Source organism: Hibiscus syriacus, unplaced genomic scaffold (assembly GCF_006381635.1).
Source record: "Hibiscus syriacus cultivar Baekdansim isolate YM2019G1 unplaced genomic scaffold, ASM638163v2 tig00004072_pilon, whole genome shotgun sequence".
In the NCBI taxonomy this organism is placed as follows: Eukaryota; Viridiplantae; Streptophyta; class Magnoliopsida; order Malvales; family Malvaceae; genus Hibiscus; species Hibiscus syriacus.
The window spans coordinates 968798-996613 of NW_024061998.1; the positions used below are offsets into that span (position 1 = coordinate 968798).

The window sequence follows — 27816 nt, forward strand, 5'->3', positions numbered from 1 at the left end:
ACCGCGCTATACCCCACGTGTCAGATATACAGGTATAGCGAGCTTCAGGGGCCGCGCTATACCCTCGTGGCGCCAGCTCACCGTATAGTGCGGTGGCGGTGCAGGGGTTGCGCTATACCTCACGTGGCAGCAAATCATCGTATAGCGCGGTGCAAGGGGTGCTCTTTACTGCTAAGGGTATTAGATCGGAAAATATAGTCTGACCGGTGTTAGATCGGTAATATTACCAGTCACCGGTGATATATCGAGAAAATCGCCGATAAATAGTAAGAACGCCCCAAGTACAAATGAGATCTAAGCCGCTGCAAATGGAAGTGTTTTACTTCAAAGGAGCTAGAAGTTTTTCTGGACGTGATTTGGGAAAACGGACTTTAAATCCATGATCAAGAGGTCAAAGCGAGCCAACTGGTGAATATTAGTCTTGATCGACCATTGACGATGACGACATACGCTGGATCACCGATGAACAACTATGCATGAAAGAGAAGACCACGAGTGGAAAGAGAAAGAAATAAAGCGAAAAAAAAATATTAAAATGATGATATAAATTTATTTCCAAAATTACGTAGGTTTGTGGTGGTAAATATAAAAAACCACAACTTGAATCCTCTGAAAAAAGAAAAATCATAATTTCAGTCATTTGACGTGAAAATAGTTGACATCAACGTAAGTAAAAACTAATGGTTCTATTAATCAAAACAGTTAAAAGTTCAAATTAAAGCAATTAAATAACTTTAAGAATAAATTTAATGTGAAAATATGATAGAATAATATTAATAAATTTAATCTATTATAAGAAATATATGTGACCCTTAAACCTATAATATAGAATATTTATACTAAATTTAACCTAAAATAACTAAAGAAAAATAGCATCTAATGGTCAACGATGGTGGTGATTGGCACGATTCGTAGTGACGGATGATGATACAAACAATGAGATATTATTTAAAATTTATGATTAAATTAATATTTTATTTAAAATTTAAAGTTTAAATTAAAAAATTTTTTAAAAATATGTCACATCATTAAAATAATTTAAATTAATTGTTTAATTTCTAAAATATAACAATTGACTATAATCGATCAATAATTAATCAACTGATAATATAAATGATAATATATAAATAAAAAAAGTAATCAGTCAAATAGTAAACCTATTATAAAGTTCAGAATTCTACATTAGTAATAAGACGGGAGTACACCTATAAACGAACTGAACATTTAACGAATTATTCGTGAATTATTTGGTGAGAAGTTTATTTATGTTTTATATATATATATATATTAAACGAATAAACATGAATAATATTTTATATTCGTTTAATTAAATGAACGAATACGAACAAAAGGTTCGTTTGTTTATTTACTTTCATAGACGTTCGATAATTTGTTTGTTTATATTCACTCATTTATATTCGTTTATGTTCTTCAGACTCTTTGAAACATAAAATTCTAATAAACTTTAACCTTAAATATATTAATATTTTTAAACTCAATTAATTTTAAACCCAAATGAAAAGTACTCAATTAAAAATATAAAACCTAAAATTATTTGAAAAAAAATCTTCTCAGATATAAATCAAATTAATTTTATGTTCGGTTGATTGTGTTTTTTTATCATTTAAACGAACGAATACGAACGAACACGAATAAACTAAATTTGTTAATGAACGAATATGAACAAAAAAAAAAAATATTATCTTAGTTGTTTGTATTTGCTCATATCTTGATTCATTTACCTGCCTAGACGGGAGGACAGATGGCACAGATTCAAAGAGTATGGATAGCGGGACCCATGGGGTACATGAAAGATGGAACGAGTGGCGTGTGAGATGCACAGAATTAAAAGGAGAGGGGGTTTTTAGTTTGTCGGCCGAAAGGTATATTCCGCATGTTGACAGAGCGCTATTTATCGAGATTCGTGTCGAAACCGCACGTGTTATGCTCCGTCCGATCTTGGCGTTTTTTTGTCTCTAATCATTATCCTAATCGCCTTTTTTTCTGTACAAAATAAAAATTATTTTCATTTAACGCGAAAAGAATGAGAGAAAAATGAGACAAAACCGGGTCCACGTGAAGGCCGGCTTTGGAAGTGGAAGTGAGGTGAAATGCGCGGCTGCCGCTTTTGCTGGGCTCCACCTCCTGCCCCCAAATATTTCGCTCTACTCGTATATTTTTATTAAATCATTAACCAATAACTTTGTGTTCTCATTATCTTATTTTTATTGCTGTTCCCCCAATATTTTAAACATCTTTCTGTCTTATTCCATTACCCACTGCTTGGTAATTGTCACTTAATTAATTATTAATTACAACTTAGTTTAATCTTTTCAAGAATTAATTAGCGTCTTTGATGTAATTTTTTCAAAAAAATAAAACACGATGAGTGGTAATCTGGAGCTTATGTTATGTGATGGGCAGCCATGCCATGCCATGCCATGCTCATGCATAGTTTTTTTTAAATAAGAGCAAAGTATATAAATAATCCTCAAACTTTTAAATCGCTTGTATTTTGATCATCTAATTTTTTAAACTTATAATATAATCACCGAACTTTTAGTTCGCTTTTATTTTTGTCCCTACCGTTATCTTCTATTAGATTTTACTAATGTGACAGTTAACCCTCCATTAATCTTTTTTTTTTTTACTAATGTGATAGTTAACCCTCTTCCTCCTACTCCTCGCATAAAAGAATGTGAACAAACCCATCAGAACTTTTAACCATCTAAAGCATTAGAATAAACAATAAAGACATTACTTGACATATCCATCTATTCAACTTAGTTTCAAATCTAAACCTCTAAATCCCTCTTTTCAACTTAGTTTGAAATCTAAACCTCCAAGTGTCCAACCCAACAACATTAAAGGGTTTTAACTCCCATAAATACTTTACTGATCAAATATTTCCACCACTATTCTTAACAAAATCCAAAAATCACTCTCAAGAGTTCATTTTTTAATTTCATTGATGGCATGGTTAAAACGTTTCTGCAGCCTGCTCGATTCAAATGATCTTAGCGGACAAGTTCCAGATGATTTATTCCACATTCCGATTTACAAGTATGGGTGTCTTTGATTAGTTCGTTTCATTTACGATTTTAATACGAACAACATTCACCTTTCACACCATTCACAATATTTATCTGCAGTGAATTGAAGCTAAACACAGTTTCATTTATTTCAGTTTTACAGGAAACAGGTTAAATTGTGGTGGAAATTCCCCGCAGAGTTGTGGATCGAACGGAAATGATTCAGGTAATTGAATTAACTATTTCAAGTGAATTACATTGTTTTTATAGTGTTCATTGGTTTCAAAGATACCCCATTTAAAAATACTTGCCACTATTTGATCTGCTATCTCAAAAATTTATTTTCGCTTGCAGGTTCTTCAGAGAAGTCGAAGGTTGGAATTATAGTTGGAATCCTTGCCGGTGTATAATTCTTCTTATCTTTGGTGATTTGCTGTTTTTCCTGTGCAAGGGTCGCCGGAAAGGCTACAGGAGCGACGTATTTGTAGATGTTGCAGGTAAAGTCGACCGAAAAATTGCTTTTGTTCAACTGAAAAGGTTTGCACGGTGGGAATTACAATTGGCTACCGATAGCTTCAAGGAAGGTTTTAACCATGCCATTAGTGACAATAAAAAATGAACGCTTAAGAGTGATTTTTCCATTTTGTATAGATTTGAAACTAAGTTGAGAAGATGGATAAGTCGAATAATGTTTTTATTGTTTATTTTAATGCTTTAGATGGTTGAAAGTTCTGTTTTCAAGGGGTTTGTTCAGATTCTTTAAAAGAAGAAGAAGGCTTAATTGCCACGTCAGAAAAAAAGATTAATGGAAGGTTAATTATCAAGTCAGTAAAATCTTACGGTAGACAACGGTAGAGATAGAGATAGAAATGAGAAGGAACTAAAAATTTGGTGACTGTATTATAATTTGTAAAAGTTTAGTGATCAAAATGTAAGGATACTAGAATTTTGGGGTCTATCTATAGACTTTACCCTTAAAATAATAATAAAAGAAGAGGTGACGTGTTGGATAAGGGACAGACAGTAACGCCGGCGTGTCGGCGTGTTTAATTTAAAGAGCTGTCTGGTTTATGGTTGGACCCCCTACCGCCGTGATTTAAAAAAGCCAAGTCAGATCCCTCGTGATGCGCCACGTTCCGCGCTCCACCGGAAAGTGTGTGAAATATATATAATATATTCTGCAATGGCACGAAATGTAAATTTTTTAAAAAGGAAAGTGTTAGGTGGAAGGGCTGTGGGGGCGGCTGGGCTGTATTCTTGTTTTTTTTCCAGCCTTATCTTTTTAAACGGACATTTGTAGAAGTGACCATCGGTTCATTCGGGTTGGGTTGTTTCGGATCGAGTTATTTTGGGTTAGTATTACATTCGGTTTAGATTCAGTTTGATTCAGGTCAAATCAGATTTGGGTCAATGAAAATTCAGTTTGGGTTAGGTATTGGATTGGGCCAAATCGGATCGATTAATTTTTAGATCGGGTTAAAATCGGATCGGTTGGTATTCAGGTCGAGTCAATATTATATAGGTTGATTTCATTTCGAGTCAATTCGGGATGGTTTCGGTTTGGATCAACCTTTAGATTTTCGGGTCATTTCGTGTTGATTTTAATTGAAATCAATATTTAGATTTTCGAGTTAATTTGGGTTGTTTCTATTTAGGACAACTGTCTTCACTCTGTCATTTTAATCACCGATGATGCTCTTTATATATTGTAATTTAAAAAATTTATGTGATTATATATTGTTACATTCTAAATTCGGGTTAAAAGTTTTAGTTTAAATGAATTAAATCAAATTAGAATATTTGAAAGTATAAAAATAATTTTATAAATAATAATAAATTTTATGATTGATTGTAGTATTAACTTTACTTTTGTTATAACCAATTATCATTTATCATATTTAAAAATACATAATATATATTTTCTTATTTTAATTTAATTTATATATTATTTTACGAAAAAGTAAAAATACATTGTCTCTACCCAATTCTCAACCCCAAACTAAAAAAATTGTAAACCCTAGTTGGCTACTTCCTCAGTGCCAATATAAAATGATAATAAAAAATATATCATTCTACTATTTACCCAAATATTCAAAATAGAGCATAATAATCATAATAAGTAATTAAATAAATTATTTTTTCATTTAGACTCAATTTTCAGGTTAAAATTGAGTCAAAGTTTGTTAGAATCGGATATGAGTAAATTAATTTTGGGTAGTTTTCGGTTCTAGTTACTTTCTATTCGAGTTAATTTTAGTTAAACTATAATTCAGGTCGGTTTCACTTCAATTCAATTTTTTTGAATTTCGGATTAATTTTAGATTATCATATTCAAGTTTACATTAGGTCTATGTTCAAGTAAATCAGTTCGGGTTGAATCTTCCGGGGTCTAGACAGTCGTTGCCTCTTGAGGTGACACCTTATTTATTCATTTCAAATATATTAAAACCCATATATATATATATATATATATATATAATACTTAAATTTAAATAAAAATTGATAATATTAATTAATTACATTTTTTAATAATAAAAATTAGGCTGATATTTTAATTAATACTATAAAGTTTAAATATCAATTTTTAAAGATTTATTTTTTTAGAAAAATAAAAATATTGTTAAGTAGCAAACCTAATAAATTAATCGGCCGGCTTATTATTGTTACTTTAGAACGTATTTTCCTCAATTCTGACGAGCACAATGCGCCGTCGTCTAGTTGTAGTTTATTGGTTATATTTACAAAACGAAAAATACTTTTAAATATTTTATATCAATTGAATAATCTGAATTTAAAATGTGTTAAATGATAATTACACAATTGGTCAACCTGTTTCATGATCCATTATACCTATAAATTTAAAAATATCATTTTTATGATTTATATTAAAACAAATCTATATCGAGAATTTTAATAAGCCATTTATGCTTCTGACATGAGATAATTTTAAGTTTAAAATTATGGTTGTGATGGCCCTCGTGGCAATTAAATTAATTGTATGTCAAACAAGATATTCCAAATCTTTTGTCGGATTTGATTATTTTTATGAGGTTGAATTGTATAAACTTTTGTTTGACATTTTCAAGTACTTCACTAAATTAGAGATCGGTATGAGGACATATATGTACGTATATAAAAGACATGTGATTTTTGGACCACACTCTTCAGTCTTCCCTCTGCTCTCCATGTTTAGTCCGAAGAGCAACACAAAGTCAAAACTGAGCTGTGAGCAAGAGGAACCCACAATGAAATTTCAAAGGCCGGAATTGATTATAATTTGTTAGGAGGGGTAGAAACGTAACTCTACAATTTCATAATTATAAATGATTTACATACAATTTTATAAAGGATAAACTACACATTTAATATATAAATTATTACTTTTATTCTTTTTTGACACTCAAGCCCTATTATTTTTCAAAATCATATATGAACGTTTGGTTTAATTTTCAATTTGTATTAAATACTGACGTGTTATTATATAATAATACTATGTCATCATTGAAAAATGATATAATATTTATTCGAATTTAAAAAGTTTAAATCAAAGGTAGATTAAAATTTCCGCATCATTCATGAATTAAATATAAAGCGTAAACTCTATGGATAGGTAAGTAGAGATTAAATGTATTAGTACTTGACAGGAAGTCCATATTTTCAGCGATGGGCCCACATAATATGTGGGCAGGATTTATCCACCGTCCAAATTCCGAAATTCCCTCACGTTGATATAATGACGTCAAAAATATTGTAATTACATTTCAACCTTTAAAAAAACAAAAGAATATTTTATAAAAAAATAGAAAATTGTGCCCGTTGATTTGCAACCCCATTTTTTATTATGCTTTTAGTGGTGTTGTGGAAAATCCACGTCCAATTAGCTTTTACTACTTTGGATTTCTTTTGTTCTTCTGGAATCTCTTTTATTTTTTCTCCGTCATTTTTTTATAAATTAAATTAGATGAAAATGAGAAAAAATAATAACATTTAAAAGTAAAGACAATGTAAGTATGAAATATATTTGATCAATCGATTAAGTTTTTCATCTTTATTCTCTTATATTTTCTTAGATAATAAATTTTAGATTCATTAAAAATACTCTCATTATTTTCTTTAGAATTTTTTTATTTTCTTCCTCTAAATAGAATGAATAATATATTTAAAATTTGTTATAAACAAATCATGTAAGTCTCAATTAATCAATCCCCCCACGATCATAAACTATCATCGTCGTAAGACGAAGGCCGAAGGTCTCAAAAATCATTATAACTTTTTTTTAATGGCAAACTACATCAAATACCACCGAACTTTAGATGTTGTATTATTTATATCAATAAACTTTTACTTTTGTCAATTATATCATTGAACTATTAAATCGTTAATGACATGATGATGTGGCTGATAACTGTTGATGTTAACACCTCACCAATACCACGTCATTTTAATCCCATTGTTAAGTCTTAGCGATATAATTGAAACAGAAGTCAAATTTTAATATTGTAATTGATAAAATTAAAAGTTTAGTGGTATAAACAATATAAATCTAAAGTTCAATGGTATTTGGTGTAGTTTACTCTTTTGTTATTATAGATGTCCCAAATAATTTTAGATCCTTTTAACCTAAATTGAAAATAATAAAGGATGATGGAACATCAAATCTCACACACCATGCATATTCTACCGTTTTACAATCAATGCGAAACAAGAGATATGAAATAAAAAAAAATCGGATGTGTGGTGCAACCGCCGTTGCTGTCGTCGTCGACAGCATCACGGTATTCTCTCGGTACAAAACCCAAAGTAAAATTTACTATGGGCGGTGACGTTTACGAAAGCCGTGAGTGGCTGCCGACAGATTCGAAATGGAGTGGGCCAAGACGCGTAAACGTCGTGAGATCGACGCGTGGCTATAGACATGGGTCAGGGGCTCTGAATGTTGTTAGAGTAGGGGATCAGTTATGAAAAGACGGACTGCAGAGGTTGGGAATTAGGTTAAATTTGTTGGATTAGAAAAGGGGAAAAAAAGTAAGTTTGCGTGTTGGACTGTCTATAATTCTTATGGATTTACTTACACCCACACCTAAAATTTGGAGATGATGTGAATAATCACATGGTAGTAGGATAAAAATTTCTTAGTAAAACTTTGGATTTATTACAAAATAATCATTAACTTTGATCAAATTATTATAAAATGATTATTAAATTTATCAAATTTTTACATTTATTATAATATAATAGTGATCATTTTGTAAAATTTGATAATCATTTTATAACTTTTAGAAGTTAAGTAATTAAGTGATCTTAATGGAGTTTACTTTTTTATGATTTATAAATTGAATCTTGGTCTATTACTTTGAATTATATATCTAAGTTAATTTGATCACTACACAATATCAAAAGTCAATCAATAAATCAATAATATCATTTTTTTTCTTAAATATGCTTAGTTTAGGACATTAACTAAGAAGCATGTTTAAAATTGTTGTACCTATTTCTCCTAATCAAATTCAACATCCAATTATTTTACATTTCAATGGTGGACGACACAAAATGTCGTAAAGCAAATTGAAGAGGTGTGATCTTTTATCTTTCACTTTATAGCCCACAATTATAAGTCTATGGGCTATAAGTGGCCGTGTAATTGCGCCACCGAGTGATGTCTATCTCCAATGGTTAGAGTTTGACACATTGGCGTAGGTTGTCTTACATGCGTTTGGTCCCCAATTCTTGATTGGGTGACACCAAAATTTCCTTTAATATTGCTGCCTTTAGAAGGGAAAAAGGGGGGGAAGAAACAAAAGAAAGGCTGATCTTACATTATGGGCAATCTTCAAGTACTTTGCTTTTGTCCTGTCGATGCCTGAATCAAATTGTTTTGGCTACCCTCCGATAGACCATCTTCAAGTTTAGACAACTATCACGAAATCGTTACAAAAACTTTTTGGATAATACAAATAATTAAAAAAATATTATCCATAATTTTTATTTTAATTTATCTTTTGAAAAGAACAATATCAAACGAGTTTATTTATTTTTTATTTCGGATGTAAGGTATTTGAAAAAACTGTATTTAATCTTGAGAGACAACGTTTACTTTCAAAGTTACATCAATTTTGATGTAATTATTTGTAATACAATGATTACATGACACAATAATCATATCGTTTTTATTTTATTTTATTTATTCATTCACTTATTATTTTTTATAAGAATTAAAGATCTAATTAGAAATTCCCCTGTAACTTATATCTAAGCAAAGACTTAGAAATAAGCAAACGAAAGAGGGAAAAGAGTGTACAGAAATATTATATATAAAAAAATGTTTCCAGTACATCTTTAAGAGTACCAGAAGCAACAAGAGGAGAACAATAAAAACCCCATTACCATAAGTACATGAACCTCTATGTATAATATTCTAAATTTATAGAAAAAAGTAAAGTTGAATATGGAAATTATACAGTGAAGGAAAAATGTGGGGTCTGATTCAATAGACGTGCACGAGTAAAATGATTGTTTAAATTCTATTTTGGCAGTGTAGGAGAGGTAAGTTGTAAAAAGGAAGTGTAAAATTGAAAATTGGCATTGAATACAAAATGATGTCTTACTTGTATGCAGTGAACCTTAGTAGATACAACGAATTGCTAATGATGGAAAACAATGGTCAAAGTGAAACTCCAAGCATTGTTGGGGATTTTATTATCAAACGAAATAATTGTGGTTTAGACTATTTTTAGTACGAAGGATAAAAAACACGAATATATAAAATTTGTTAATCATATGATATATTAGTATTCATAATTATTTTATTACTTCAAATCTTAACCATTATATTACTACATTTTTCGTCCTCCATCTTTTTGTTATATCTTTTCTAAACCCCTTTCTATTTGTGTATCATACCTTGTTGAAAAATTACTCTTTCGGGGATAAAGACTCGTATCCCTATATATAAGGATCAAAGAGTTGTGCACAATCGAGAAATTATGACCTATAGGTATGACATCTAATAGATCTATGTGATATTTGAAAATTTACTTTTTTTTATCAAACGCACCATATATATTGAGTCTGTCAAGTTATAATTATCTTATATTTGACATCAATACTAAATGTCACTACAAAATTTCTTGATCGAGACCGAGAAATAAGTTTAGAAACTATCTCAATCACATTTAACCTTTAATTCTATCCTATCCTTCCAGATGAGAGAGAGCATAGTACATTAAAATGTATCCCCTGCGATACTATAATATGGGTGTCTTCCCATTCATCGAAAGCATTGAATTGATATTATTTAACATTTCATACATCATATATATTTTTAACAATAAAAATGTGTTTTCAAATAAAAATTAAAATCACTTCTAGCGAGAAATAAAATAAGTATAAAATTGTAAAAAAATATGAAAATAATAATAATATACCACAACTTTATAATCTAAATCCCCAAAAACAAAGAATTTAATCAGACATTATTTTGATCTATTAAATCAATAGTTGTTAATTATTTTATTTAAAATTTATAAAATATTATTATATAATTTTTAATACATATAATTATTCGGTGACAAATTCTTTTATTTATCTTCCGACATAGGAGAGGGTTAAAAAAACAAAAACAGAGGCACACGCGTTGAATAGGCGTGTTGGTCTACGCAATAGACTGTTACTTTTTCCTGAAACAGATCTCTGAACTACCATTACTTAAGAAATGGATTTTCGCTTTTTTTTTCATGCAAGAAATTACACTTGTCATTTTCAAAGTACCATTTCTTTTAAAAGAAGTATATCTTAATCATTTATATTACTTATTTATTATAAAATAATCATTTAAACATTAATTATCATTAAATTGATGATACGATATATCATAAAATAATTAATTTTTTTCCTATTAATAATCATAATCGTCACTCCCTTTATATCATTATTATCGCCGTTCTACTTTTGTTGACTATAAAAAGAATCTTCTTTAATATTTTTTTTTCAATTCATAAATTTATTAATTTGAACGATGAGAAAGAAGCTCGTCGCATAAAATTTCTTTTAATGATAGCTTGATATGATGGATGATACACAATTTTTATGATTTTTGTTTTGAAAATTGATTTTAATTTTCTAAGATTTGAAACACTTTTAGAGAAATTTATATCCGTAGAAGAATACATTTTTTTAATCTACTTTTATTTTTTTACAAAAAAAAAATAAAGTAAATATGTTGATATAATAGTTTGTGAAAAATGGTTCATAACTAATGATAGGAAAAGTATTTGTTAAAATAGTGTAAATGCTACAAGGTTGGTAGAAATTTGTTAGGATTATTTGGTGTATATGAAAAGACACATAAAAGATGTAGTTGACATCTTTTACAAAGAAGTTTAAAATATACGACGTCTTCTTTAGAATAGTTCAGTCATTTTTAGAGATTATCATGTGGTCTAGACGTTTTTCAATAACTATTATAACAAACACTGTAATTAAAAAATAATTTTTGACTCCTTATATGAGCATATCCTTTTTTCCTTCTACATTATTTAAAAATTTACCAAATAAATATTATAATATAATTTTTAAGAATAAAATATTAAGTTTATATTCTAACTAAAACTTAAAAATCAGTTAAAAAATTGAATTCTTCTATAAAATGACTAACAAGAACTACAATTTTTTAATGTCAATAAGTAATATTTGAAAGACCATATAAATCATTATTAGATAAAATGGATAAGATGATTAACTAAAATATAAATTTAAAAGATTAAATGATAAGAAAATACTAAAAAAAGAGTAAATTTTGTTTTCTTTTACAAAAACTCATCTCCCTCTAACGACTTATCCCGCACTCTCAACCCGCGCGTGCTCAACATTCCGAATTTCTTTTTCCTTTCCTATAAAATATTTCCAAGAACAGTCGATATGTTTATCTGTATAGTTCTGGGGAGGCAACAGTTTAGAAATAATTTTTCACCGTCCGATCAAGTTCCCTGTAAGTAAATCGGCGACGTATATTTTATCCATTGTCGTTGAACTTTATTGCATGAAAACTGAAAAAAGAGAAACAGCTGAGAATTAAGGGCGTTTCATACAGAACTAAAAACACATATATACACAAATGTTCTAATGAGAAAATCTCTGAAAATGAACGGAAAAACATTAGCAAAGATACGTAAAGTTAAATCCTAAAAAAAACCTATTCAAAATGGAAAAAGAAACTTGTGGCTTTGTTCTGTCTTCCAGGTTTTTTTTCAAAGCCACAAGGGAGGAGGTTCATTCAAATCTATAGGTAATCCACGTCGATAAATCCCTAGAAACGACGCCGTGGAGACATTTACCGGCACCGGTGGACCGGTTGATACGGAGACGACATTGGGATTAACCGATGACGATGATAAAGAGTCAGCGTGGAAGTTTGTTTCCCTATGAACCCCAGACTGTAGAAATAAACGGTGATGGTGGTGTGCCGAAGATGAAGCCCAACGCCGATGGAGATTGGTCGGAAGATTGAGATCGAGAGAAAGATCGGCGGAGGACGGCGGCGAGGGAAAGTTAGTTTTAGCTTTGGAACCACGGAGAGACCTAGCCGCTTTGTCGTAAGCAACGGCGGCTTCCTCCGGTGTGTCGAATGTACCCAGCCAAACCCTCGTCTTCTTCCACGGATCACGTATCTCCGCCGCGTATCTCCCCCATGGACGCTTCCGAACGCCCCTGTAGTGTACTTCTCTTGACGACGCCATCAGAGAAAAAAAAAACAGAAGCTTTCAATGAAGTGACCCCACAAAAGATAGTCTCCCGTAATCGTCGGCGTTTGAAAGAAGAAGCTTGGGATATTTAAAGAAGTTGACAAGCTTTTCTGTACCGTCTGATTGTTTCCTAAGTTGATCCAACGGCGTTCATTCCACTAGTTATCTTACACTTGCGACACAGAGCAAAAAATGAGAGCCGCCGCCTGATTAGACATGAGAGTAGAGTGCGCTGTCATGTGACTACACTCCTGGGCGATGCTTACGTATGCCCTACTGATTCTGTACGGCGCTGCTCAGCCGCGCCTGCTTTTGATATTTAAAAACAAATAACATGTGGGTGATGATTATTATAAGGCTGGAGTATTGTAGTAAGGATTACTTGTCGTATTCTTATTGGGCTTTTTGCAGGGAGAGGCAGAGTTACCCACGTGGAAGGTAACGAGGGGGTGTCTGACTGCAGGAGACAGCGCCGAGTTGAGTTGGGTCGGTAGGGGCGGACTCAGTTTATGTTCATTCATTTATTTTACCAATTTATAGTTTTCCATTAATTAGCCAAGATTTATGATAAAAAAATCAAAAATAAATGAGAAGAACATTGGATTGGGTTTTTTTTGTTCAAAGGGAAAGGCCAAGGCCGAGGCCTACATTAATTCTTCAATAAAAAGATATGTTCATATTATTTTAGTTTATGTGAATTTAAGTCCTAACATTTACCTTAAAAATATAATATCTTCATATTTAATTAAAAAAATAACATTTTCATAAAATAATGCTATATCGGCTTCTAGTAAATAGTTTAACATCATATGATAAAATTTTAAAAATTGGCTCATTGATAGGAGACGATAAATGATATGATGTATGTTAAAACATATTTGGGAAAGTCTCTTAATAGAATAATTGTGGTTGAGTATATTTCAGCTGGTTAGATAACAGTTTATATATTCTAGAGGATGATCACTCAAAAAAAAAAAAAAAAAAAGACAAAGGTATTCATTCGTGCACAGAGTTTGGATATCATCCGAAAGGTTCTAATGTCCGATGAATCTCGCACCATGTCACACACATATAGTTTAGATCGATAGTCTTGGCATGATATTGTTTTCAGGGATGGGCATAGGTGGGGTGGGTTGATTTTTTTGGCTGACTCGACCTCTATCTAAAAATATATTGTTTATATTGGATCCTGTCTCGTCAAGGAGAATTTTAGCTTTTCTATCACCCTGATTTACTCTGATTTTTAGATTAAAACTCTAACCACGACCCAACTTTATTTAAATATATTAATATTTTTTTAAAATAAAATAATATATTTATTATATTTTAAATGATTAAAATAATATATTTTATTATAATTTTTATATTTTAATAATTAAAAAAATATATTTTAATTCTATAAAATAACTAAAATTTTAAATATATATTATATATAAAAGGATAAATTAATAATTTATGTTGAGACTGTTCGGATCAAATTGAAACCCATCATATTTGGGTATTTTGACCATCTATATCCTTTTCTTCATTCACTTATTCAAGTCTCAATCTCATTCCCTCTTATCAGTGAGTAATTTATTTTTTTTACATATAAACAAGTCATTATTTAAATTATATTTTTTTTTCTAGTGTTGACGTAACCTTTTTTCCAATCAACAAATGATTCATCGACTTGAATGCTATTTAAATGAGCTTGAAGATATCTTATTAATAAGCGGGTAAAGATCAAGAGTAGAGGTTCATGTTTTACAAATTTCATATTAATATAATAATAATTACGAATTCATTTATTAGTTTGTGAATAGTAATTTTTTGTGTGTGGTTTGAGTGAATTTCATATTGTAGTTATGGTATGTGATCGCGTTTCTTATATTTTACGTGATTGTTTAGTGACATTCAATTGATCGTTTGATGAGATAATTTAGGTTTGTGTAGTATTTCATGTATTAACTATGGACCTTGACAAAATACGGAGAAAGTCAAACTTCGATTATGTGCAGCAGCACACAAATTTGTTAGCAGTGTGGGACTTACGAGAAATTTATATCGATAACTTATTTTGAGACGTGATATGATCATATTTGGAAAAAATATGTCATGATTTATGGGTTATGATAAAGGCTATCTATTGTCCGACACATTAAGGACGATCAATTCACCAACCAAGGGAAAACATCAATAGACATAGTACCATCAACCCCTAATTAATCAAGGAAGAGAGGATCGGAGAAGAGATAACTTTTCTGACTCATTCTCATCAGCATCACTTGAAACACTGTAATCTACATCATCAATAACACGTTCATCAATAAGACTAAAGTGTAAACTTTGAAAAGTTTAGAGAACAAAAATGTAATCTTGAAAAATTATATATTTAGCCTGTAAACGAATAGTTTGGCCTAAAACAAGGATTTTCGTGGGAATCATATTTTCGGTACGAGATTTGTGTTAAAAGCTATAAAGCGATAAAGTTCGGTATTGAAATCGGATAATTAGATCGAACCGAAATTTTATAAAAAATTGCAGGATGTTAGAAAATGATTGGAAATATTATATCCATATTTTAGATCAAAGAAATTTGGGAACAGTATAAATTTTCAGATTTGACTGAACAATGGAATTTTAGTTATTAAAATGCAGTTTTTGAAAATTGCATGGTCAAAATAGAAAGGCAAAGCCAAATTGATTCTTCTTTGACCAAAGAATATTTTAATGGAGGAAACGAAAATGACAATTGGTAATTTTTAAGATTCATTAATGGTATTTTTAGAATTTCTAATAATTGAATAAAAAATTCAATTATAATAATTTAAATACAAGTGTAAAGGCTAATTTAATGTTAGAATAATCAATAAATTAGCCATTTTCAGCTTGTTGTTCTTCTCTTGGCTGAACCACCTTGCTCAAGGTAAGAAATTTTTTTATTTTTATTTTTGAAGTTATACAATTGACTTTTTTTTTATTAAGATATTAGATATAGAATTAATCTACATGAAATTCTCTATCATTTGGTACCAATATTTCATGGTGAAGATGCTTGTGTTTTGAGATTGAGATTAGGGTTATGTAGGATTTTTGGAGTTTGAATAATTGAAGAAGAATTTTTATGTTTTTAAGGTTGGAGATTAATTTTAAGACATGTATGATGATTAATTTGATGTGTACATGTTTGTATACTATTTGGCCTAATTAGAGTTTTTGGAAATATTGGAATTTTGATGTAATTTGATGTTGTTATGGTTAGAATAACATGAATTTAATCTAAAGAAGTTGAATCCATGATTGAAATGAAATGAAAATCAAGTCCTAAAAGACTTGTTATATTCGTCCATAAGGGAAAAAATATTGAAAAATTTCCTATGGTCTAGAAAAGATATTAGAAGTGTTCTATGTATTTTGGAAATCAATTTGGATCCATTTAGAAGCTTGAGTTAGTAAAAGGGCTAATATACAAGTTTTGAGAATTGTGGGACATTATTGCATAAATGTGATAGATGGAGTGTTAATGCTGAATTTTAATATTAGAAATGATGGAATTTTAAGTTAGAAAGTTGATTGGAATTAAATTTCAAGTTTGGTAAAGCTTGAGGGTGGAATTCGAAAAGTCTCAATATTATAGGGACTTGATTTCAAGTTATTAAATGTGGAAATATCATTTGGGTAATTATTGCAATGCTGTAAATTATATCTAGTATGCTGATTTTTGGGTTTAATTATTAAGTTGAGATTTAATTGCAAGTTTATCAAGTTGTATGGTTGAAATTGAAAAGTCAAAGAAAGTTTAGGATGAAATTGTAAGCTTCTGAATGTTTAAGTATTGATTTGAATATTTTAGTAAAGTGCTGAAAATTTTATGCGATTAATTTAAAATGATCATAATGGTGAAGGGTCATTATGAATTAAATGAGAAAGTTAATATGAATTCTAAAAAGAATTCATAATTTATGGCTTGATGGTGTAATTGGCAAAAATTGAAGGGTTGATAGTGGAAATAGTTATTCATGGGATTGAATAAGCATTTTGAGAAGTTTGAAATTATGAAGGAAGCATGATTTTGTTTTATATCGATTCAAGCATTGATTTTATTTCTATTGAATTTTATAATTTCGTTTAGAATATGTTAGTTTGATACTAACATATATTTTGAATAATTTATATTATTATATAATGTCGCCGTAAATCTAGTGATCCAAGTAGTTTGAAAGGGAAGAAAAAGTATGGGATTGAGAAGAATATTGTAGAGAAAGTTCGGTGGTGAGGCAAAGGTGAGTACATTTAATTTGTATTTATGTTATCAAACATTGGTTTCTGAAGAGGCAGTGTCAGAGTTACGTTAAAATGTGACTCCTAGTGTATGTGAAGTATGATTCAAGCCTATATGTTCAATTGGTAAGCTAATAGAATTAGTGAATAAAATAAAGATGCAAGTTGATGAAATCTACCTAGAAATTATGTTATATATAGTAAGTTTAGAAAATTACCAAAAATTATACAAAAATAATTGAAGGATAAATATTATACCATTGGATTCGTATATCAGTCTAGTTTTGTTTAGAACAAACGAAAACTGATTTCGAGAAATATAAAAAAGATATGAATTTTTAATCGGTGATAAGTCAGAAAACAGGGCAACAGATTTTGCCTAAAACAGCTTATGTCAGTCAACTTTGAAAATTCGCTATAAACTGTACATTGGAAATAGAAGGAGTGCCTTATATGGTTAGATTTGTATTCAAGTCTTTTTTCAGTGGTGCAAACAGAATAATTTTTCAGTCTGTATATTAATACAAAATAATATTTTTTTAAGGTAGTGCAAACTGCCAAAATATGAAATTTTGATAAATAATGTAGTTGAAACAATAGAAAACAAAGGATACAAAAATAATAAAGGATAAATATTATACCATTGGATTTGTATATCAGTCTAGTTTTGTTTAGAACAAACGAAAACTGATTTCGAGATGTATAAAAAAAGATATGAATTTTTAATCGGTAATAGGTCAGAAAACAGGCAACAGATTTTGCCCAAAATAACTTCTGTCAGTTAACTTTGAAAATTCGCTATAAACTGTACAGTGGAAATAGAAGGAGTGCCTTATATGGTTATATTTGTATTCAAGTATTTTTTTAGTGGTACAAATAGAATAATTTTTCATTCTGTATATTAATACAAAATAATATTTTTTTTAAGGTAGTGTAAACTGCCAAAATATGAAATTTTGATAAATAATGTAGTTGAAACAATAGAAAACAAAGGATTAAACCTAAGCTTAGTGAGACTTATATTTTGATTTATAAGTAAAGTGTTAAAATGATTACATTAATTTATTCGATTAAATTGATTGAATAATTTAACCTCGTATTATTTTAAAGTACGTTTTCTGTTTTAAATACGAATTATTTATATAATGTTCGTATGAATAATTTATGAATGATTAGGGTATGAACTATCCTAAATTATGATTTTTTATGAGAATGATATTGGAAAATGCTATTGATTGAAAATGCTGAATTATAAATGAATGAAATATGATCTGAAAGCCCATTGTATGTTGCATTGAGAGTCGTGGGTACATGAGGTGGAGTGATATTAATATACTAGGGGTGTTACCTGAAGGTGCACTAGTATATATTCTGATGTGATTGCACTTTGAGTGCACATTACAATTATGATATAATAGCAATGTGTGTGCTTATATGTTCCGATTTTGATATATTACGGTGTACCGATGAGTGCACTAGTATATATATATATATATATTGATGTTATTTCACTTATCTCAATATAATCAACCATCAATAGAAATAATCAAGATAGCTTACTTTAAGCCTCATTATCATCATACATTATCGTAATAAATATCAGGTCGACTTGCTTTAAGCCTTCCCATCATTATGGACCAAGTCATACAACATGACAGTCATTTATGTATTATTGAATATGTATTTTAATCCTTTATGAAGTCCAAAAGACATTTACTATTCATAGGGTATTTTGGTTATTTTACCTCTATGTTTCTTTTTATTTTATAAGATTATTTCATGTAATTTCCGACTTAAAACCTTTTATTTTTTTGATCATATCATTAATATTGTAATTATCTCACTTTTAAGGTATCTTAGGACTTTCGCTAATTAATCCCTTTAAAACTTAACGAAATTTCAGTCTTTCAACATAGAGGACTCTCCAATCACTTTTATTCTTAAACGAGTGTTCTTACTCATTTATCATGTGTTATTCTAGACAAATAACCAATTAAGAGATGTCACATATTTACGTAGCAAATGTCATAACACATATTTACAACAGAGAGAGTAATACATAATTCTAACATTAATCTCATCACAAACTTACGGCAATTAAATTTAAAAAAAGAATTCTAATATTGAACTCACAACAAACTTACACTGGTGAAATTTAACACATAATTACAGCATTAATCACATCACATACTTACACTAGTCAATTTAACATATAGTTCTAATATTGAACTCACAACAGACTTACACCAGTTAAATTTAACACTTAATTCCAGCATTAATCTCATTACATGCTTACACTAGTCAATTTAACATATAATTATGATATTGAACTCACATCAAACTTACACCAGTCAAATTTAACATATAATTTCGGCATCAATCTCATTACAGACTTACACCGATCAAATTTAACATATAATTCCAATATTGAACTCACAACAGACTTACACCAGTTAAATTTAACACATAATACCAGCATTAATCTCACACATACTTACACCAATCGATTTAACATATGATTCCAATATTGAACTCACAACAAACTTACACCAGTCAAATTTAACACATAATTTTAGTATTAATCTCATCACAAATGTACACCAGTCAAATTCAACACATAATTCTAGTATTAATTTCATCACAAACTTACACCAGTCAATTTAACATATAATTCCTATATTGAACTCACAACAAACTTACACTAGTCAAATTTAACACATAATTCCAACATTAATCTCATCACAAATTTACACCGACCAAATTTAACATATAATTCTAATATTTAACTTACAACAAACTTGCACCAATCAAATTTAACATATATCCAACATTAATTTCATCACATACTACACTAGTCAAATTTAACATATAATTACAATATTGAACTCACAAAAAATTACACCAGTAAAATTTAAACATAATTCCAACGTTAATCTCATCACAAACTTACACTACTCAAATTTAACATATAGTTCCAATATTAATCTTATCATAGACTTACACCAGTCAAATTTGTCACATAATTTCAGTGGTGGTAATTAACATAGACTTACACTAGTGAAATTAACTTTTAAATCTAGCAGTGGTACTTAACATAAACTTACACCAGTTAAATTAACACTTATATGTTCATGAAACACATCATAAGGTAAACTAGGTATGCTCATAATGGTTCTACTTAATCTATGTATCAATAAAATAAGGCTCTTAGGTATTACTACTCAAACCTTAAATCGAGTGTCCACGTATGACAAGTAAGGCATCAAGATTATGAAAATCATGAAACAATTTGAAATTTGAGGGGTACTCACCTTAATATCCTAAATTTGGCTTTTCGACTTTATCCGAGCTTTTAAACCTTTATCTGGGCTTATGAAAGAAGATGATGATAACTCTTTTCATCTCTTCTTCATATATTTTATTTACACATATAAATATATATTTTTAATAAAATAACTACACATTTTATTTAGATTAAATGGTTTAAATTGAAGATGGAAAATCTCATCCAATCTAATGGTCTATAACAACCCAAGTGAAAATATCTTATAACTTTTGGGAATAATTAATTCATTAAATATTCCACTCTTTCCTTATTTTCATCTTAGAGATGCGTAATTCTTTTATTTTAATTTAGTTACTAATCTCATACAAACTAAATTCTAAGAATTAATTCTTCATCTCATACTTCAAATTTAATCCCACAACACATGAAAATTATTAACTAGCCCTCAAAATAATTTTATTTACCAATCTTAATGAAATTTTGGGGTGTTACATAATTTTAAGGGTAAGTCTATGTATACAAAGATTCTCCATTTATTCGTTGCTGCTTATTACACTAGTATTTTCGCTTGCTTGCGATCCTAAATTTTCTTTTAGCTGAAATAAAATTTTATTAATAAAAAGAATCAAATTCCTAAAAATAACAAGACAACATATAAAGGATATAAGCTCAAATGCAAAATTTCAGTCAATAACTTATTCTAAATTATTAATAAAGATATTTTACTTTATAGCTAATTTAATAAAATTTAATTTTAGCCGTACAAATCAAGCGACTTTAATTATTAAAGGAATGATTATTATCTGTAGAGATTTTGAGTTCGAATATGGCGTATATAAAAGTGTTTACAAATTCATTATCAAACAATTAAAATTTTTTCAAATATATATTATCATATAATTATCTCATACTAATCCTATGTAAAGTGGCTAATAATCAAACCAAAACACAAGTCAAGCCCCAATCAATTTATATGACTAGCTGGATCCACAGAGAACGGAATTCAAGTGTAATATATGATTAAATTGGTTGAGCTTAATTTCAGGAGCAGGTAGAGCTGTTCAAATGATTGATTCGGTGGTTAGTTATCGAACCGATCAAATTCCTTAAAACTGGATTAATTCATTTTTTAATAGTTAATTGAATTAAAACTGAATTAATTTCACGATCAGGTAGGGCTGTTCAACTTCATAATTGAACGTAGTTAATAGTTATGAAGTTGAGATGTCTAAATTGATCTAAAAGTTGAACTACATAATATAAATTCGAATAGAACAGAATCACATGATTCAATTTGAATAGATTTTTTTTTATATAAATTGTATCGGTTTTGTTACTTAGTTGACATGGTGGTGGATTGATTCACAAGTAAATATATGTCTGAGAAACACCATTGAAGACAATTCCTACGACCCAATGGATGGTGTGGATGAATTCCTTTTGTAACATAATGTTATATTTTCAATAATAATATTTTATTTTTACTTTTGAAAATTGTAGGGTCCATCATATGTATCCGTTATGTCCTACAATCATGCTGTGGTTAAATATAAAATTGTGACTTAATCTTCTGAACAGATAATTAACATTAAAAATTAACTTGATTGGTGTTTCCAGAAAAAAAGTTAACTTGATTGGAAAGTGTCTTTTTTTAAATATCACACAAATTAATAACCGAGTAAACTAATACTAAGGGGCTGTTTGTTTACTTCAGAATGATTAAACGCTGAATGATTCAAATGTTGAATGATTCAGAGGCTCTGAATGAATTAGCTCTGAATGTGACATGTTGTTTGATAATGACTCTGAATCATTCAGAATGTACTTCTGTACTGAATCATTCAACACTGTTTTGCTAAATCAGTCAGCACTAAATCATTCAGAGGTGCGAAACAGACACACTAAATGTTGAACGGTTCAACATTCAACGCTGAATGGTTTCATTAAGAGGCAAACAAACACCCCTAAGTCTGTGACAACATACACTATGTGTTTTCCTTTTTATGATTATCAGGGAGCATGATGATAGGTCACTAAAATTACAAGGTAAAAGCTAATGTCTTGGTCATTTAAATCTCTCTATCATGTTGCTATTATTGCAATTGTCTTGTTTTGGTTTTTGTGTAATTTTAGTTCTGAAAAATAGGGATTTTAATTCTGATTCATACATATATATTATTGATTTACTGTCTCTGTTGATTGAGTACTGATCCAATTGAACAAAGATTAAAAGGCTATTCTTTAAATATTGATAGATATACTATTATAAGAATTTTTATATTAACATCTATTTAAAATATTTTTTAATTGATGATAATGCACTTATATATTACAAATATAATCGTTTAAACTCAATATCTCTAAGAAAGATAATGATCATTTAGGTCATTTAATAAATTTTATTACAAGAATTATTATCTTATATATTGGTGATAAAAAATATTTCGCAAATAAGATCGTATTAGTGTGATATGTTCTATTCAAAGTTTAAGATTATAAATTAAAATAATAATTTTTTTAATTTTTTAATTCTTTTAAATAAATCAAATTAAAAGTCACTATCTAAAAACTGAAAACCTGATTAATATATATCAAAACATAAAGTATTGAAATAATTTTTGATAAATATATATTTATTAGAATGAACTAATGATTAATTTTAATAAATAAAAATTCTATATAAAAATCTAAAGATTTTTAAAAAAATCTAATATATTTTTTAAAAGTTCCTTTTTCAAAATTTTGGTAAAGAAATAAATATTATATATAAAAATATAGTTTCTAAACCAAATAAATTTTGATAAGAAATATTGTATATAAAAATCTAATATATTACTTAAATTTCATTTTCAAGATTTCCGTGATTCTTTTCCACTTATATATTATCCAATAATCCAAAGTATCTTTTCAACATTTCTTCTTTTCCACTCCATTTATTATACTATCGTCAGTCTAATGTGTTATGTAAGCAAATAATTTAATAGGAAATTAATGGAAATCACTTGGTCAAAGGGTATGGAATCCACGTGTCATATTCCAAACACACGATTAACATTTATGTTGTACCCCCCACGATGAATGATCTGATGAAGACTCGGACAAACAATTGTGTCTAAGTGTCACACATGTTACTCAAACCCCCAACACCATTTATATTGATTTGCCGGGCCCACCTCCTTTACTTAGTCCTCTCCTCGTCCTTATCCATCTATTTGGATATCTCCACTCTTCTTCATTCTTCTATTGCCAATATTCATTAGTTAAAATTAAATTTTAAAGGGAAAATTAGAGTTACAATGGTTCATAATTGGGTTACAAATACTTTAAAAAAATTAAATGACTACTATAACTCAATTTTATTTATTTTCTACTAATATTTTCAAAACTCTAATTTTCATTGCATGAATCAACTTACCTTAGTGGTTAAAAAAATTATTGTTGTTCCTAGAAGTCATGGGTTCAAACATCAATAATTGCAGTAGGGAGTGATTGAGTTTTTATTATCAACTGGTTGAGAGTTTTTAGAACAGATACTACTTTGTAATCCTTAGGTAATAAAAAAAATGATGAAAACATAAACTAATAGGTGAGTGACCAAATAGGTAATTTACCCTTATTTTAATCTAAAAAAACTAAACACGTTTAAAAATAAATGCATTTAAATTTAAGCTCCACAATAAATCAAAAAAAAAATTTCTTTCAATTTTGTTAAAATATCAAAAGATTGGAAGTAGCAAAAGCCAGATTCATCGTACTAGGAATAGGAAAGGAATATTTTGCAGCTACATCTATATAATGACAAACAAAGAAGACCCAAAAGCATCACGAGGAGAGATATTATTCAAGGAGAAACAAAAATGGTACTGCTTGAGAAGCTGTGGGATGACGTAGTCGCCGGCCCTCAGCCGGAGCGTGGCCTTGGCAGGCTCCGGAAGATCACCACCACTCAGCCCTTGTCAATCAAAGGTTAACAAAAATTAGCTTTTTCATTTGATCGTTTGATGATATTTTGAAGTCATAGTTTGTCACGCTCTTGGAACTGTATCTTTCTTCGTCAGACGAAGGTTCATCTATGGCGATGCCGACGACACCCACGACGCCAACGACGCCGGTGTCGGCGCGTAGGGAGAACGTGTGGAGGAGCGTGTTCAACCCAGGTAGCAACCCTGCTACCAAAGGTATCGGCGCTGCAGTTTTCGACAAACCAGCTCAACCCAACTCTCCAACTGTTTATGACTGGTCCGTACAGATTCTTTTTTCCACCATCCATTTGCATGCATGGATATATAAACTTATCTGTTTTTTCTTAATTACCTTTTTTAAAATTACTAATAATCAGAATTAGAGTCATTTGCTTTCGCTTGCATGGATCTAATAATTTCTGGGAATCAACTAAGACCTAGTAAGATGGTTTGATTTTGACTCAATAGCGGATCCACATATTGTTTAGGGTGGTGGGCACATGTGAACCCTGAGTTTCAAATTTTCTTCTGATAAATATCTTCTTTATCGATTGTTTTTCCTTTAAAATTTTATTTGTACTCATCTCACTTGTATAAAAAATTTATAAGGTTAACATAAGTGTCCATCTTTAAAATATTTTTAAATCTGTTAATATTTTGACTGGATCCTTTGTGGTGATGACAGGCTTTACAGCGGGGAGACCCGGAGCAAGCACCACCGCTGAGTGGCGGAGGAGGAGGCTAGAGATCATCTAGAAGAAGGTTGCTTTCTACTAAACCAGAAGTGGTGTTGCATGTAATATCGTCTTGTTTTAGTAGTAGTAAGGTCCCGCCCGCTGCTAAATAAGGGAATAAATGAAAAGGGTTATGTTTGAAAGTATGTAATGGAATTAATGAAATTTGAGTTTCATGTGGAATAAATTTAATTGTGTGTTTTAATTAAGGAATGCATTATTGAGGTGGTAACAAGTGGATGTTATTAATTAGAACGATAAAGAAGGGTCCAATGAAAATGACAGTATGGCACTAAATATTTATAATTAGAAGGATACAGAAGGATCCAATGGTAATCCAGAATCACATTAATGACCATTTAATTTGATAGGTAAAGAGAAGCTTTTATATGTTAATTCCAGTGGGCAAAGCAATATTTTGGATTGGACAAGTTAACACAATTTAGCTATGAAGTTGCTGATTGTTTAGTGTTTACCATGGCAGACTACATAAGATCGGTACAGAAAGCTCAACTTTACCTTAATCCTCCTCCTCCTCTACGTTACGAAGACAATCCACCAACTTTACCCAAGGATTCTCTATTCACTTCAGAATCGTTTTCGTCCCATATGCACTATTAGATTAAGAAGGTTAAGAAAACCCGCTCTCCCATCTCTTCAATCTCTTCGCTTTGACTTTATTAAGATCCTCATCCGCCAAAGTTGAATCCGTGCTTAATTATTAAAATTAAATTATGTGGATGGAACAAGTTTATCTTATAGATTGTTGATGGCGATAAAGAATCGTGAATGATAAGAGAACCATAGTTGATTGATGTTTTCCTGTGTAAGAGAGAGAATCATATAGAAGATAAAGACGGAGTGTAGATTTTTAGGGTTTGGTCCCTCCATGAATTTTAATTGGGGGATTTTTTAGGGTTTGACCCCTCCATGAATTTTAATTGGATATTTATAGTGACCCTTAACTAATGGTGTAAGACATAGGATTATTATGACGTAAGTCAACTGACTAAATATATTTGATAGTCAAATTTTAAATTTCACTTTGATAAGTCACGTGGGTTTATCAAGAGTTTTTTCATATACTATAGTATTCTCGATGATTTGTGCACGGAAGATATGGGTTCTTCTATAGCACTGATAAGCGGAGAGGTTTGTTTAAAGACCCTGTTTGATAGAAAATTTGTAATTTCTACTCATTTCTGGAGGAGGTTTAAAAGTTTTCGGAGGTCATCTTCATATGTATAACAAATAGTCCATCGATCGAGGGAATGAAATAAAGTGATTTGATCTAAGACATAATGACCATATGCTGATTCTGTTTAATATAAGGGGTGTCTTAATATTATCGTATTCGGGATAGGAGTCGTTCATTTCCCTTTTAAGAGAGCCTGACTGGTAATAAATGGGATAGGGGTCGTTTAATCCTTCTAATTTGGGCAGAGAGTCACATCTGGTGCATAAACAAACATTATCTTGTGTGATTTTTTTTTGGTATTTGGGGAAGGTATCTTAATCCTTTAGGTAAGTTTGTACAGGGACGGATTCACCTTATGGACGGGAGGGACAGTTGCCCCCTAACATTGATAGGCTAATTACATTTTAGGACATTGGACATTTTGAAACGGTTAGAATTATTAAGTCCTTGTCCCTTTAAATTTTTTTATATAAGTATTTTTGGGATACTATCAATTTTAAAATTAATAGAATTAAATCTTGACCTAAAATTTATATAAATTTATTATTTTTTTAAGACATTAAATTTTTTAAATTAGCATAATTAAAGTCTCAATCTCTTAATTTTTATGATTTAATTACTTTTTAAATCTTATTTATTTTAAAAGTAAAAAACTTACCCTAGAAATTTAAATTATGATTACAGTAGCATTTTTAGTTGCGTTTATCGTGACTATGAAAATAGCAGATGCTATTGTGGGTATTGAGATTGAGTAATAACGATTAATAGTAGAGGAGTGATCAGGAAGCTTTAAATCCTCCAGTGTAACTATGGCAAGAGGTTTCTCTGTGCCATTATTACTTAGTAAAGAACCTCGATGCTATGTCTGAGCGGAGGCATACTTGTCGTGTGTTAACATGAAAGTTTCTATGCTCAGAGTTCTCAATGTCTGATATGAGGTATGTGTTTAGAGACGGGGGTGTCTTGACACATAAGTTTAACCCTAAGACGAAGGTTTTTTCGTCAAAGTCCGTGACGCTAAATGCGAAGGCTTATATAAGGGTGTGATGTTCTCTATGCAACATTCTCAACGCTAAATACAATATTTTATGTAAGAATATGAGGGTAAATCTGTCATGTTCAAATGTGAAAACTTGTATGTGCATAGGTTCTATACGCCAAATGTGGAGGTATTATAGGATAAAGTCTTCTTCGCATTTGGATTGGAAGTAATTAAAAAAAATTAGCATGAGGTGGGCCATGGCCTAAGTAAACCCATGCATGCATCTACCCCTGTCCATAAGCGGAGAGATTTGTTTAAAGACACAATGTTTGATGAAGAGTTGACACTTGACAGTTTTCATATATTATTTCTGACGGATTTTCAAAGGTCATTTTGGGAGGCACAGCAAATTATAGCGTCACTATTTATATTTCAAAATTAAACTAATTTAATAAAATAGATTGGAAAGAATATTTTAAAATATCAATTATAATATTTTCATAACGTCAAATTATAGGTAATTGCGCTTAAATGTATTCAGTTTATGAGTTTTTACTTTTTTAATGTTATAATAATAACGAGAACGACTTAATTAATACTTAGTTTACATGTTGAGAAG

The 27816-nt window shown here is 29.9% G+C and overlaps 2 protein-coding genes across 2 annotated transcripts; one reads left to right on the top strand and one right to left on the bottom strand.

Moving 5' to 3' along the window:
* Nucleotides 1-12145: 12145 nt before the first annotated feature.
* LOC120189237 (ethylene-responsive transcription factor 12-like) lies at nt 12146-12942 on the bottom strand. Its single transcript, XM_039192555.1, has 2 exons — nt 12889-12942; nt 12146-12799 (listed from the first exon to the last, which is right to left on the bottom strand). The coding sequence occupies exon 2, from the start codon at nt 12764-12766 to the stop codon at nt 12278-12280; it is 489 nt and encodes a 162-aa protein (XP_039048486.1). The 5' UTR covers nt 12767-12799; nt 12889-12942; the 3' UTR covers nt 12146-12277.
* An 11188-nt stretch (nt 12943-24130) lies between these two features.
* Nucleotides 24131-25163, top strand: LOC120188635 (auxin-repressed 12.5 kDa protein-like). The gene is made up of 3 exons (XM_039192045.1): nt 24131-24287; nt 24380-24560; nt 24969-25163. Exons 1-3 carry the CDS (start codon nt 24179-24181, stop codon nt 25006-25008), a joined length of 330 nt encoding a protein of 109 aa, XP_039047976.1. The 5' UTR covers nt 24131-24178; the 3' UTR covers nt 25009-25163.
* Nucleotides 25164-27816: the final 2653 nt, after the last annotated feature.

Bases quoted from the DNA above. Each gene is read 5' to 3' on its own strand.
- LOC120188635 (XM_039192045.1), top strand. From the start codon at position 24,179: ATGGTACTGCTTGAGAAGCTGTGGGATGACGTAGTCGCCGGCCCTCAG. The intron at 24,288-24,379 runs GTTAACAAAAAT...TTTCTTCGTCAG, and splicing joins TCAGCCCTTGTCAATCAAAG to ACGAAGGTTCATCTATGGCG. The intron at 24,561-24,968 runs GTCCGTACAGAT...TGGTGATGACAG, and splicing joins TCTCCAACTGTTTATGACTG to GCTTTACAGCGGGGAGACCC.
- LOC120189237 (XM_039192555.1), bottom strand. From the start codon at position 12,766: ATGGCGTCGTCAAGAGAAGTACACTACAGGGGCGTTCGGAAGCGTCCA.